General features: G+C 40.9%; 1 protein-coding gene across 3 annotated transcripts in view; it reads right to left on the bottom strand.

Moving 5' to 3' along the window:
• Positions 1-1092: 1092 nt before the first annotated feature.
• Positions 1093-13785, bottom strand: part of PGM2L1 (phosphoglucomutase 2 like 1) — a 41583-nt gene continuing 28890 nt past the window's right edge. For all 3 annotated transcript variants that reach the window (XM_072851001.1, XM_072851002.1, XM_072851003.1), the window contains 6 exons: positions 13175-13355; positions 11442-11535; positions 10101-10230; positions 8552-8741; positions 7894-8027; positions 1093-5585 (listed from right to left, as the gene is read on the bottom strand). In XM_072851001.1, the coding sequence (XP_072707102.1) occupies positions 5483-5585; positions 7894-8027; positions 8552-8741; positions 10101-10230; positions 11442-11535; positions 13175-13355 (832 nt within the window). In that variant the 3' untranslated portion in view covers positions 1093-5482. The remainder of the gene's footprint in view (positions 5586-7893; positions 8028-8551; positions 8742-10100; positions 10231-11441; positions 11536-13174; positions 13356-13785) is intronic.

Raw genomic sequence — 13785 nt, 5'->3', positions numbered from 1 at the left:
AGTTTAACAGTGAGCATAAGAACCCCATAAAGTCCTGAGCAGAGGGTGATCTCCTGAGGACAGAGGGACCAGCAAGAGGATGGTCCCTCTCCCTCACCAACTTTGCTGGTGGGACTCTCTATATGGAGCTGAAACTTTTCTTTTGGGCAAGTGCCACCCCTGGGTCAGACCTGCAGGGTCTCTCACCCCAGCTCGCCCGCAACAGCGGCCGCTCCTCCTCTCCCCCAGTCCCCTTTTCCCCACCACGGGCTCACAGAGCGACCCTCTCGCTCCCCTCACCTGCTCCCTTCTGGGCTGTTGCTTTTCCTGAAGCATCTTCACCCTCAAGACACCAGCCTCTCCTCATTCTGGCTCATGTCCGCCTGCCTTATGGCCCCAAACATCCACCTAAACCTGCTTAAGAGTATACCTGTGATGAACTTGCACCTTTCCCGGAGCACGGTCCCCTTTACATCATATCATCCATCTGTTTTCTCTCCCACCTTCATGAAGATGAAGACAAAGTCTGTGTCACCCTAGCTAAAAGATGTCAAGCATAGCCGGGAAGTGTCCCTTGAGGGGGGAGCTGTAGACGTGGGGCACTTTCTTCCTCCGATTCCTGCCTGGCTTAAAAGGAGAAAGAATTATTTATGTACGCGTCACCCATCAGACCCACCCTCCCGTTTCGGGCAGTCGCTCTCTCCTCTAATTCCCCTCTCTGGCTTGCGCAGCAGCAGGTCGCTCCCCAACTTGGTGCCCTGACCTTGGCTCTCTTCCCATCTGCTCCGTGGTGGCATCAGTGGTGACTTCAGGTCACAACTAGCCTGACAGTCCTTGGTGCTCTGCCCTGGGACAACTTCAGTGCTGAGCCCCTTGGAGACAGCGTCACAGTTTGACGTCATAGATGTCATTTAGTGTCATCAGAAGGATGAGCCTCTGAACAGCTTCAGGAAACGCTGTTGTTCCTGGGGCTTTAGGTATCCGAGTGGCACACGGTCGATATTCCTCCTGCACCAAGTCAGGAACAGTTATCCACCAGCTCCGTTTTTGGGGCAACAGTGTTTGACTAAAGAAGACCAAAGAAACATGAAGGATTGCTACTACGAAGAGAATATTTTATTACTTATAACACTTCATTCAGCTAAATCCACATAGCAATACACACAGAAATACTTCAGAAAAGTGCAAATTCTCACTCTGTATTTGTAATATGCCCTAGTTTTACAGAAGAACAGACACTGGGTAAACAAGAGTACAGATCCAGAACTCCCCCAGGATTTCCAGACAAGGAGAACAACCCAACTTCAGACACTTCAAGAGTAGCTTTGTACAAGGTGATTGAGCACGCAAAGGGCGAGGGAGGATGGAAAATGTGCTGTGCACCAGGAATTTGCTATCAGGATGGACTCTGATCATCTAGGCATCACCATCTTACTTGGGGAGAGAAGAGGGCAAAAAGGAGGGGAAAGACAAAATTAAGTGATGACAATAATAGTCTTAAAATTAAAGAGAACATCCAAGTGCTTTCTAAAGCTTTTGGAAATGCTTTCTAGAGCAGACCACATGTTCCACCTTGCCCCAAATGACAGAAACCATCGTTCCACCTGGTGGCTTCTCCCTCAGTACTCTGATAGCTTCACATAAAACACACTCCCTTTAATAAAACAGGAGCTGAAATCCCTAATACTTCAGGAGCCAGACAGAGAGGGGACACAAAGTGCTACCTGAGTACCGCTAAATCAGGGAATAACGCCAGAAATTTCAACATGCAGGTATCCTCCAAGTAAAGATACAGCAACAGCTTGAGAGCAGTCGAGAACTGCCTAAGGCAGGTAAGAGCCCCAGGCAGTGTGTCACCTCAACGTCTGAAACAGAAACACATAGAAATTTAATTCTTAATTTACTCTGTGGATGACACAAATAAGCATTTCCCTTCCTTAGAAGGAAGAGCTGGGTATTTAAAGTTAAGGACATTAGGAGACCTAATCAGGTCCCAGTTCACAGGAAACGTGGTTCCCTCGAGTTGCATCCTGCTGGGGCCCCGGCTGCGGGAAGGGCAGGTAAAGCAGAACTGGCTCACCATCCGAACGGGACACCGTGCCAACAGCAAACAGAAAGCAGGGGCTACGCTACTTTGGGCTATGGCTAGAGCTGTGCTTGGAGCTTCCAGTCGAACCCTCCTGTGTTAAACACGCTCCCTCCTGCTCTTCCACGCAAGAGTTTGATTCACTCGCGCCGTGGCAGGAAGCATCCTTTAGAGTTGCAGGAGGAGAGACATGAATAGCACTTGAAGCTATTTAAACCACAGACTGGATGCTGTATCACAACTAGAGTAAAAAAATTCTGCCACAAGCTCTGTATCGTAGGCATTTAACCTTGCCTGGCAAGTCCCCTGTACTTACAAAGGTCCTATCCTAGGCCCACAGAAACACAACTTTACCACGTATCTGAGTGAGACAGAGATGAAGCCTGTCACATCAAAAAGGGAAAAAAGACAAAAACCAAGCCCTCCTAATTTTATCAAATGCTAAAACCAAATCATTGGCTGTATGATTACAGTTTAAACCAACGACTTGCTGTAGACCAACCTTTGAAAAGGCATATTTTAACTGGAAGCGCCTAGTAAACATCCACAACATACTTTGATCTATTATCTGCTTCCTACTCAAGCTTGAAAAGCCTTTGTTCTTATCTGAAAAGCAGTAAAGAACAGCTGACAACTGAAAGAAGGCTGCGCACAAGCCCAACAAACTCTAACACAATGTATAACAAAGTTACAGGGCGATGAAGTAAGAGAATTACCGTCCTTCACAGTAACAGAAGTAAGGGAAGCAAGATCAGAGGGAGGAGATAAAGGAGGAGTTCCACAAATGGAACAGTATAAATATATCAAACAGTTCAAATACAGTAGGAAAACAACGGTAGCAGCGGTTTAAAAACAGCAATAGTTATTATACCCTTAAGATACATTCAACACATTGTGCCTGTTGCTGTCATTCCAAAAGCACTACTACGTCTATAACTTACTGCTCAAATCTATCGACAAGAAGAATCCCAGGTAGTTAACTCCCTGTGTTTGTTTTTTTATCAAAGATATTTAGACTATGAACAGTTACCAACTTCTAAGAATGCCGATTTGAAAACATAATCACGATTTTCTTCCATACTGCATTTATAACACTTGCCTACTGATATAAAGCAGATCTCTCTGGGAAATTGCAGATCCCTGCTCTTTGTAAGAGCACAAACGTAACTCACAAGACGTAACTCCTAACGCTAACTGCTACAATATACACACGGCTGGCCTCATCACACACACACTACGCTTTTTACAGTGTTTACCTTTGTTCAAAATTATGTTCCAAGTCACTTGTTCTCTTCTGAACTACCGGTAGGCTATTTAAAAACAAAATCCAAAATGCCTAAGGCTTTAATCTGCTGTCAGTGGAACAAACGGCAAGACTTCCTTCAAATTCAGTGCAGTCGGGATCCAGATCTGCACCTTTTCGTGAAAACCGAAGCCAAAGCAGCAGTCAGAAATGCCTTCGCACCTTCTGAGACCTACCCAGCACTGTACAATAACATGAGAATACTCCAAGCGTAAAAGCTTTCACCCATTTTCCCCACCACATCAGTCAAATGTACAATCAAGGAAAAAAAAAGTTTTTTGGCATTAGATACATTTCACTCAACTGCAGAACAATTTGGAAATATCTTCTCTTAAAATAAAAAATAAATAAATATCAGCCGCAAATAAGAATTTGTGCAACACAGACCTTCTGCAGTACACGTACATTCATATACAGCAAAATACTTATCCACGGTCATAGTGCAAAGCTTCTGTCAGCATGAAATACCCAATACCTGCACAGACACAGAAACCGTGGTGCTCTTTAAAGCCGTCTAGATGCAACACATACAAAACCACTCTGCGCGCTCTATGGCATCAAGCTGTAAGGGTATAATAAGATGGAGGACAAATTTTGAGATTTAACAATAGTGGCAAAACAACAGCTTTAACTTAAGTGCATCTTGGGTTCTTTCTCATGTAACCTTCACCACAGAGGTTAAGTGTTCAGTTTCATATATTTCTTTTATCTAATTACTGTAAAGTGATAGCAGGGAGATGTCCACAACATCACTGACTTTATTCTGAAGGCTTATATTAGCAATTTAGCAGCACACATTAACAAGTATTAGTCTCAGTTAATCAATATGCAGTTTTTCTTGAAGTGTTGTTTCAGTTAAAGTATCTTCCACAGCTTTTCTGTGCCAAAACATGGCTTTTATTTTCTGAAATCCTAGATATCTACATAAGAATTTCTGTATTGGTCTATTTTTTGGAAAAAAGTGATTAGCAGTAGCGCTTTCTGCTCAAGCAAAGGTAGGAAACAGGTAATGGGAAGTTGTTAAAAAATTGACCTAAAAAGATAAAGAATAATAGTATTTGCAAACAGCTGTTCTAACAGAAATTAGTTTAAAAGACGTGACCAAAAAAAAATAATGATTTAGTAAAGAAAAAAAAAATCAAGGGTGTCAGCATCTCACCTTCACTTTCTCCCCCCCCCCCTTTTTTTTTTTTCCTAAATACACAGTATGAATTCAAGCCATCAAAACAAAAAAGTCACTAACTGGACTTTTCATACACAGTTACTAAATTTTTGAAACATTCATTAAATAAAAAAAAACCTTAAGTGCCTTCAGGGATGTGGGACAAAAATGGCTACAAAGCCTATAGTAGTTAGAATGAGCAATTTAACCAAGCAACGAACAAGTTTGCTCCTTTGGAAGCCTTGGAAAGGCACTATGTAATTCAAAACCCAGACTGCAAGCGGAACTGCATGTGTTGCCACTATCGTTTCACTGTCAAGTAAATATTTTAAGATAGACATAGGGAAAGATACAATGCAGCAAGAGCACCTTTAACAGGATACTGAAGTAGCTGAAAAATGTCATATTGAACAATTTGCCTAAACAAGAAATGCTAAGCACTGAACTCTACTTCAACATTTTTGGAAATTAAGACCGGTAACAATGATACCTACATTCATGCACAACAGCTTGGGAAGAAGCAGGCTTTGTCATCAGTTTGGAGCGATCACTTCCTTCCAATACTATGACTACCCTGTTTTAAAACCTTGTCACGCAAAAGGTTTTGGTTACCTGAAATTAGTTTAAGACAAGATCTACTGGCTAAGATCAGCTGTCTTAAACCCACTAGGGCAGCTCATTTGCATTGGTGGGGGTTAATTAATCTTTTGGTCAAAAGGACAGGAAATTGTAATAATAAATTCCGTCCTTTTCTCTCACTTCTTCTCCTTATCCCAATTTTCTAGCCCAGACTTTGGTGAAAAGCCTGACAAAAGAATGCTTCTTCGTTAGAGAATAAAAATGTAGCTGTTTAACACACACACACGGATTAAACTGAGTTCTGTTCTTGGTTCCTTTGTTTCACATGACGCAGTGCAGGCAGTCACTTCTTTGAACACCAGGTGCAGGAGATCTAAGCAGAGCGCCAAGTCAGTCCATTCTTATCAGGTTCAAGAAAATTCTCAATCAAAGCTTCAATAAGTTTCTGAAGTTCTTCTTCCAGCATGGTTCTGTCACTAGAGAGAGACCAATACCATGTCAGAGGTTTGATAAACACCAAGCATCTATTAAAAATAAAATAAAAAGCAAGATCTGATGGTGCTGGACTAGCTCTGTTATGTTTCCCACAAGCATCAACGTGTAGAGACTCCAGCCTGCTTGCTTTAACAAGCTACTTTTTGGTAAAGACTATTGCAATATTAATTTAAATCAATTTAATTAAATCACAGAAAAAAATCGCCACTAGAGGGCTATAGGCGAGCAGAGAGGACACAAGAACTAATGACTGCAGAACCAATGCAAGACCAGTCAGGCACAGACTGTAAATGGATTAAAAAGAACGAACGAGCTATTAAGAGAAGAGGTAGATACCCTATATTCTTCTCTACACAGCATCCAGATGCCCATCTAGGGTATCTGATTGTATTTTGACAAAAATGCAATGTAGGGGGATTGAGTAATCAGGCAAAGTGTCACAGCTCACAAGAGGACACTGGAATATACTGATCCTTTCCCTATTTAAATGCCCAGACATTCGAGTAAAAAGACAACATCCACATGCACAAATGCGTTACAACACTCCTTTAAAAATGCATAATCCCTCTCCTACCCTGAAAGTCGCACTGGAAGGAGAGGAACCCAGTCTGTTTTTAAAGTAAATAAGCCTGTTTTGCCTCTTTTCCATTTGCTTTGTTCATTTGTGGAACTGGCAATTTATCACTGCCCTTCACGTCACCACTTCCTTTTAAAAAAAACACCCCAAAAATGGTGCAATAAAACTGACTTTCCTGATGCTCAGCTTTTAAGAATAAACAGCAACTCAGAGAAATATTTGCAAAGCTATCATGGCAAGGAGTGCTTTCTGAGGTTCCTACAGCCCATTTTATGCCCTGAACCAAGGAAGCTTGAAAGCTTTTCAGTTTCATGTTCCAGATAATAACTGCCATTAACCATAGGTATTACTAAAATTAAAGGTCGATGTGTTTTTCTGACTTACCAGAATGAACAGCAGCAGAAGCCCAAATGATGCATCAAAGCATCGCAGGTACTTTGTTTTTCTTCCCACTACTCTTACTCGTCTGGCCCCCACATGTGGTAAGATGAGGTTAAGGGCAATATTTCTAGCATTTATTTTTTCCTTGTTGGTACAGCTGCTTGCCTCAACTATATCTTACCTTTTCTTCAGCATTTACACCAAATGGTACCTTGCCCACTCCCAGGTTTATGGAATCATGTTCCAACTGAAGTGAGAATTTCCATACCCGTGTAAACAAAGAAGTGCATTCACACACCAGACAATCAGAAAGCTCTCCGACCAAATAAATCCAAGCTTCTGGCAAGAGCTGCCATTCAGAAAATTGGGGTGTAGAACTCCTACCACTTCTCTGGCCTGCTGTTATTCCATGGTCAATTCAGAACAATTTAAAAACATGATTCAAAAGATGGGCCGTACATGTGTTAGACACTTCATGTAGCAATAAACCATGTTTTAAAGAATACTTCAGCAACCCATGGAAAGCTGTCTAGGCACAGATCTGCATATCCCCTCATGTGCACATTTTACAAGCAAAGGCAATCTACCACTCACTATCCACTGGCTGCCTAAGTCTGACCTAAATATTCAGTGATAAAAATGTGCTCACCCTGAATTCCTGACAATAAGTAGAAATAAATATCAAATCAGAGGCCCCTTTATGTTATTTTCAATTCTCTGCTCCACAGGAATGTTGGGACATGAGTCTAAAAGGAGGTGTACTCACGCACTTTAGGTTAGGAATCCAGTTTAAGAGCCTGCTTCTCTCCATTAGCTAGACTGAGAACCTAGGCTCCTCATTCGCACTCCTGATTTCAATGGTGTAAACATACCCTATATTTTTTTCCTCCCTTTTAAACTGGAAGCAGCTCAATCCAGGTGGCTGCCAGAAGGGGACAGACCTCTAGTTACCCTCCAGTAGCTCAGAGCAACACAGCAGATTCCCAAATGCAACAGGAATCCACCTGGGTTTAAGCACACTTGCCAGCAGCAGCACAACTTTGTCACTTTTTAATTCTAAGGGAATGAGGAATTGGGTTAATAAAAGAAGTCTCCTATTGTAGCAGATGGTGAAAATTCAATTCTTTGTCTTATCCACTACAGCAGGGATCCCTTATGAGCAGGAATGTGCATCACTCTGGCCAGTTTAACAGGTTGGAACAGTCAGCTGAGGCTCAGGTCTCCAAGGAGGCAGCAGAGGAATCCCTCATCAGGCGGGGAATCGATTCCTGCGTACTGACCTTTCGGCCCAAAGGCATCTTGCAATGCACGCATGCGGACCTGCTACTGACCTCTGTTCAGGCAGCGCGCACATCTCTGCGTAGTACTTGATCTTTGGTTCTGTTCCGCTTGTCCGAAGGGTGGCAACACAACCATTTTGAAATGTAAAAGTGATCATCTGACTGCTTTTACTCACTGGCAACACCTACATAAACAACAACATTTTACTACAAAACACCCAAAATAACACAAAAGTGGGTTTTGGTTTGTTTTTCTTTTAAAATATAACATTCAGTACATACAAAGCTAAATAAACATGCTGAAATCCCTTGCAGTATACATCCACCAGCCAATGCAACAGACCACAACAAGTCATTTCAGCCTGACAGGCCTATCGCCTAGATCAGACTCCATATTTCAGGATAACGGGCCTGCCTTTTACTCCCATTGGAATTCCAACATCTGGAAGCCTGCTAGAGAGCTTAAAAGTTGCAGGAGCATCAAGCTCACTTCAACTAATAAAGTTCATTCATTGTTATATCAAAATAGTCAACACAATAGCCAAGCCATTCCACATTTAAGCAGTTTTCTCCCCAGTAAGTGTTGTTGATGGTAATTATACTGCCATCTTAGTTGACACAGTACTCCTTTCTGCATAGTTCTTGGCGTATTTAACTTTCAGTCTCTTCAAAAACAGAACCTCTTCTGTAAAAATACTTTGTAACTCACCGATTTCTTATTTGGCTGGCTGCTATCATAGCCAGTGGTAATATCGCGTACATGTAATATATTGTAAATACCACAACATTTTGGATAAGACTGAGGGGCATCGAAGTTCCGAAGTTTCTCAAATATCCTTTTGATAGTAGGAGGATCATAGCACAAGAAATAGGAAGTCTTTGATATGTGATATCCATACCTACAAGCAGATTAACATTTTCCGTTACAAGATTCAGAAGTTTTCTGCACATTTGGAATCTAAAAAAAGCCCCCGTTTGGAAAAGCAGTAACAGAAAAAGAATGCAGTTCTCACACCTGTGGAAACAAGTATTTATAGGCAAATGTTTGGACTCTGAAGCAGATTTCACTGCGTTACTCAGATCATCTTAAGCTATTTTTAAATTCAAGCAAAGGTTTCAGTTCCAAAGAAATAAAAGCCAACCATTTGGCTAAGTGCAGCCTTGGTAGCCGTCAGGAAATGAATATGCAGTATCATTCCCACACCATCAGAAATCGCCTGCTGTAGCCACGCGAGCAGCCACAACAACAGATTATTTCAACAACCTCCGAGGAAGGTGACTGATTATTTCATCCAAGTTAAAACTACTATCCCAATCAGACCCAACACAAGCACTCCCTAGGTGCAGCAGCCATGTTTGCACATTGAAATTTAAGTTGTTCTTTACTATATTCCACTCACCCCTCATTCTACGGAGGCCCTTCTCTGCAGCTTAAAAAATTAAGTGTGACTGGAAGATGAATCCTTCTGTTACCACTATCATTGACAGCTTTTCAATTCAGCTGTGCAGAATTGTTTTTGCTACAGTTTGCATACAACAGGGCAAACTCCCAAGAGCCATAAAGAGATAAATGCTGACCATCGTTTCTGCTTCCTCGTTCCAAGTTTCTAAGGGCCACAGTCTGTCTTTCTGCTGGGCCAGCAGGAAAAGGAATGGCATATATAATTTGCTGTAACCGTGCCACCAGTTCCGTTAAAAGCACAGGAACTTCTGCTGATGAACTGGGCTTATTTATACATGACTTAATTCTGACACAAACATGTTCCTCATTTTATTGCAGTGAATTGTGTCCATAGCTATTGAACGCAGGCCATTCCTTAACCTCTGCTCTATTACAAATCTCTGCAAGAACAGCACGTGATCTTCTAACAATCCCCAGACCGTGTTTAAGTGAAAACAGTAAGTGTTTAAAGAGAGGCACACAGATGACAACTAAGATATCGCTACCCGCCAGAAGGTAAGAGAATAACATAGCATGAATCAAATAAGAGAGAAAAGTTTGCCCTGGTGAATCCATATGCAAAATTTGACTCTTTCACAATTTATTGCAGGAACACGATAGAAAGGGCCTCTTCAGTCCTTTGGGAGATATGGTATTCAAGTGGTATCTGTAATACTGAAGTGCGTAGTCCATCATAGCATCAGAAAAAACAACTTACAATGAGAAAACACCTGAGGGACGCATTAAAAGTATTTACTAGATTATTCCCAGCTCCAAAATAGTTAAGTAGAACATACTAAGGAAAAATACAACTTACGTTTCATATATCTCAATGAGTTTCTGTGCTAGTGTTAAGTTCTTGCCCTCCAGGTAGGTTGCCATTTCAGCTATGACCACAGCTGCGCTTACACCATCTTTATCCAACACTGATGTGCCACACATGAAGCCTAGAAATAAAAAATTGATCGTGGAAAAATAACCTGATATGCTATTATACTGATTTACTTGATTGAAGTTTTAACCTTCTTCCTGTAGAAAAAAATTGGCCGATACAGGGAAGCTGGTTTTATTACTGCATATGCATTCCCCTTTTCTAAAAAATCTCATTAACTTAGGGGTTATAGAGCTGGAAAGAGACCTGCTATAATCAGTTAATTCCAGATTGATAACATCTGCTCTCTGAGGAGATCTCTCATAGTACAGTGCTAAACATAAAAATTTGCTTGTTTTGGGCAAGCACACCGATACTGCAAAGAGTCTTGCTAGTAATTTGCATCAAAGGAACCCAGACAGATACAGCCTTGGTAACCCATAAACCAGTGCTCCACAGTACAGCCAAGACGCCTTCTTTCTGAAGGGATCCATGAGCAAGATCTTAACTCCTTATGGTTAAAAGCTTCTTTAATTTTATGAATGAAACTGGGACGGGCACACACCCTCTTCACTGCGTGCTTCATTTTCAAATGCCATATTTACGTGAATACACTGTCCCAGAAAGCTGCCATTTATCCTAAGTAGTGGAGAATTCCTATAGCCGAAACGTTCACTACACAGTTCTGTACAGATAAGTGGTGTCAGCAAGATTACCAAGATAAATAGTGTGCTCAAGGCAAGGTCAGCAAGAATATTCACACACTTCTGTAAGGTATTTAATGCTATGCCTGCACATGTCTGGATTCCTCACATATTGTTCTGAAGTATGAGGTGTACAGCTCCTGGAGGAACTGCAGTACTGGTGCGATGGATAGCGTGACCGAAGCAAGCCATGTCCCAGCTCCACATAGCCATTAATAGCAAGTCCTCAGAGAGAGGGTCTGTAAGATATTAAACTGATTAAGAACAGATCCTGTGCTTAAATCTCAGCTACAAGGCCACAAAACGACAGTAGTTTGGCTCTGTCATCTCAGGAATTTCAACCTGTATCAGAAGAGGGTTGTATCAGGAAACTGCACAAGGCCAATACCAGAACCAGAGATTCATACATCATTTATTATGACAGTTGACAAGTGGATTTGATGAGAGCAAAATACCAATACTAGTAACTACAAGAACAAAAATAAAGTACTTCTGTGTTTCATTTCGTAACTAAGACCACTCCTTTTTAGTCGTATTCCCCCCCACAGTTCTCCACATTTTAAAGTGATGGTAACATACATACCAATAGACTCTTCAAATGCAAAGAGAATTTCTTTTCCATTATCTAGGAGATCTTTTACTCTACTTCCAATCCATTTAAAACCAGGGAGCGTTTCCTGAAATAGAAAAAAAAAAGTGCATTAAATACACATTTTCAATTTAGTTTCAAGTAAAAGAAGAAAGTGTAGCCACTATTCCCTTCACTTCCGGGATGCTTCAGACTCAAAAAAAAAAAAAGGAGAGAGAGAGAGAGAGAGAGAAATAAAGATTATGCATTCTGAATTTTAGGGTCAATGGGAAAGACTGCTGCAGAGTCAAAACACTAAAGTTTAAGGACATTTTATTGATTTTCTTGAAATAATTTCCCTGAATTTAAATCTAATCAATTGACAAACAGAATAGGGATAGCAAAAACAAACATTAGACAAGTCATATCTTCAGTTTAGCTTATGAAACTGAGGCAAAGAGTCACTGGATAGTATTTTACTAGTGAATACTCAACTGGGACATGAATATCAAATCAAGGAGTAGGCGTGCTTGAGAGAGTATGGTTCTCTGAGATCAGACAAGATCTTCTGTGTGCTTATCAGATCAGACAACAGGACAAAGTTATTCAAAAGGAAAAGTTCCAGAAATATAACCAGCAATTTTGGGTGATGGGAGGCAAGAGCACTGCTTGTGCTCTTCAAATCATGGAAAAGCAGTCAAAAGCTTACAAACAGTCCTTCTTGGAGAGAAGGAAGGTACAAAGAGGGGAAGCTTTTAGAGGAGACCAAGGGGTTCTGTAAATTCCTAGCTTTTTTTTCAGTCAAATGTGTCCTTTCCAGGAAAAAAAAAAAAAAAAAAATATATGAACAGTATTTAGTGAGACAATGAAATTCACTACAAGGCAGTGATATTCAACCTGATTAAGCATATCTGGACAGTCACTTCAAAATGGTTTTCAGACCTGCTTTCAATTTTAGTTTTTAATTCCTCGTTGTTTGGCAAAATATTTTTTCCTATTGCATATGGATTTAATTAAGACATGTATTAAACAAGACCTGGATCTTTGTGCTAAGCTTTAGAGCACTTGCATCTCTTATGGCTAACATCCAGTAGTCTCAGAAATCAGAGCAAGTACTTAATTTGAATGCAGGAACTAAAATAATAACTGTCAGTCTGCAGGGGCACCCCCCCATTTTCTTTTTTAGAAAGTCCTTAATTAAACTACATTAAAGATCTGAACATAAGAGTTCCTCTGTCTGTCACAATTTGAAGTAAAACTAAACTTAAAATCTACTAGTGATCTGGGCACCTGAAGGAACACTGTGTAACCTGTAAGTGTTTGTTCCAAATCCATCAAGAAGCACTCCATTTTTGTAGTAAACACACCAAGATACACACACTGTCATTCTCTCACACTGAAGAATTTCCCTCTAGGAAAATAACCAAGACAAAGGCATTTCTATTATATGTAATTTAGGTTTTAATGTGTGTCACCCTGTTACAGCCTCCTTGTGGCTTTGCATAAGTTGATCTCTCAGTCTGTATTCACTGTAACATGCATTGAGAAACACTGCCGATGCTGAAATCAGGCTTGTCTAGCTAAAACAGCATTCCCTGCAAGTTGGAACACATAAAAGCTCCCAGCCAAAAGACTGGAATTCATCTGTCTATTTTTCATTTTGTAAAGTCATAAGTGGGGGGGCTAGATGGAGAACATGGCAATTGGATTTTACTCTGCCAAGAAGACATCATAAAAACCACACTTACTTCAAAGTGAAATCCCTCTTTAAGTGCAATTGCCCTCAAAATTTTCGAGGAGACCGTGGTCGCTAACATGTAAACATTCTTCACATCAGCATCTTCGGAGCAGTTTTCCTTCCAGCAAAAAAACATCCACCACCCAAACAAAGCTGCTAGCTCGTTGCCAGTGAACACCTTCCAGCAACCACTGCAGACAGGATAGAAAATATAAGAGCTCTTTCAGGTTTCCCAGGAGCATCCACTCAGGGGGAGATGTTTTCTGCAGTCACTGGAACAACAGGAATCTGAGCACGCTACTGACAAGCTGCTCTATACAAAGCCACCGTACTAACAGGACTCCACGTCTATCACGTCTCAATGATTTACAAGCCCAGTGCGTTCTGTTAGCAAGCAAAGATACCAATTAATATCCTTACTGTCAGCTTTAAAACAGCTTAGGTCTTTTTAATTTATCAAACAGAAGTACAGCAGTCTATACAGTCTATACATTGCAGTCAGGCAATGCCTGCGCAACTGCGCATTGTAGATAGTTACTTACACAATGATCAGAATTTTGGCCTGTTAGTGGAAGAAAAATAATTTCTATTCAATATGAAGAAGCCACAGAAAAAACAAAC

This window comes from Ciconia boyciana, chromosome 1 (genome assembly GCF_034638445.1).
Source record: "Ciconia boyciana chromosome 1, ASM3463844v1, whole genome shotgun sequence".
Taxonomy (NCBI): Eukaryota; Metazoa; Chordata; class Aves; order Ciconiiformes; family Ciconiidae; genus Ciconia; species Ciconia boyciana.
The sequence above is the reverse complement of the archived record's forward strand: the minus strand, read 5'-3'. Positions and strand labels throughout refer to the sequence as shown.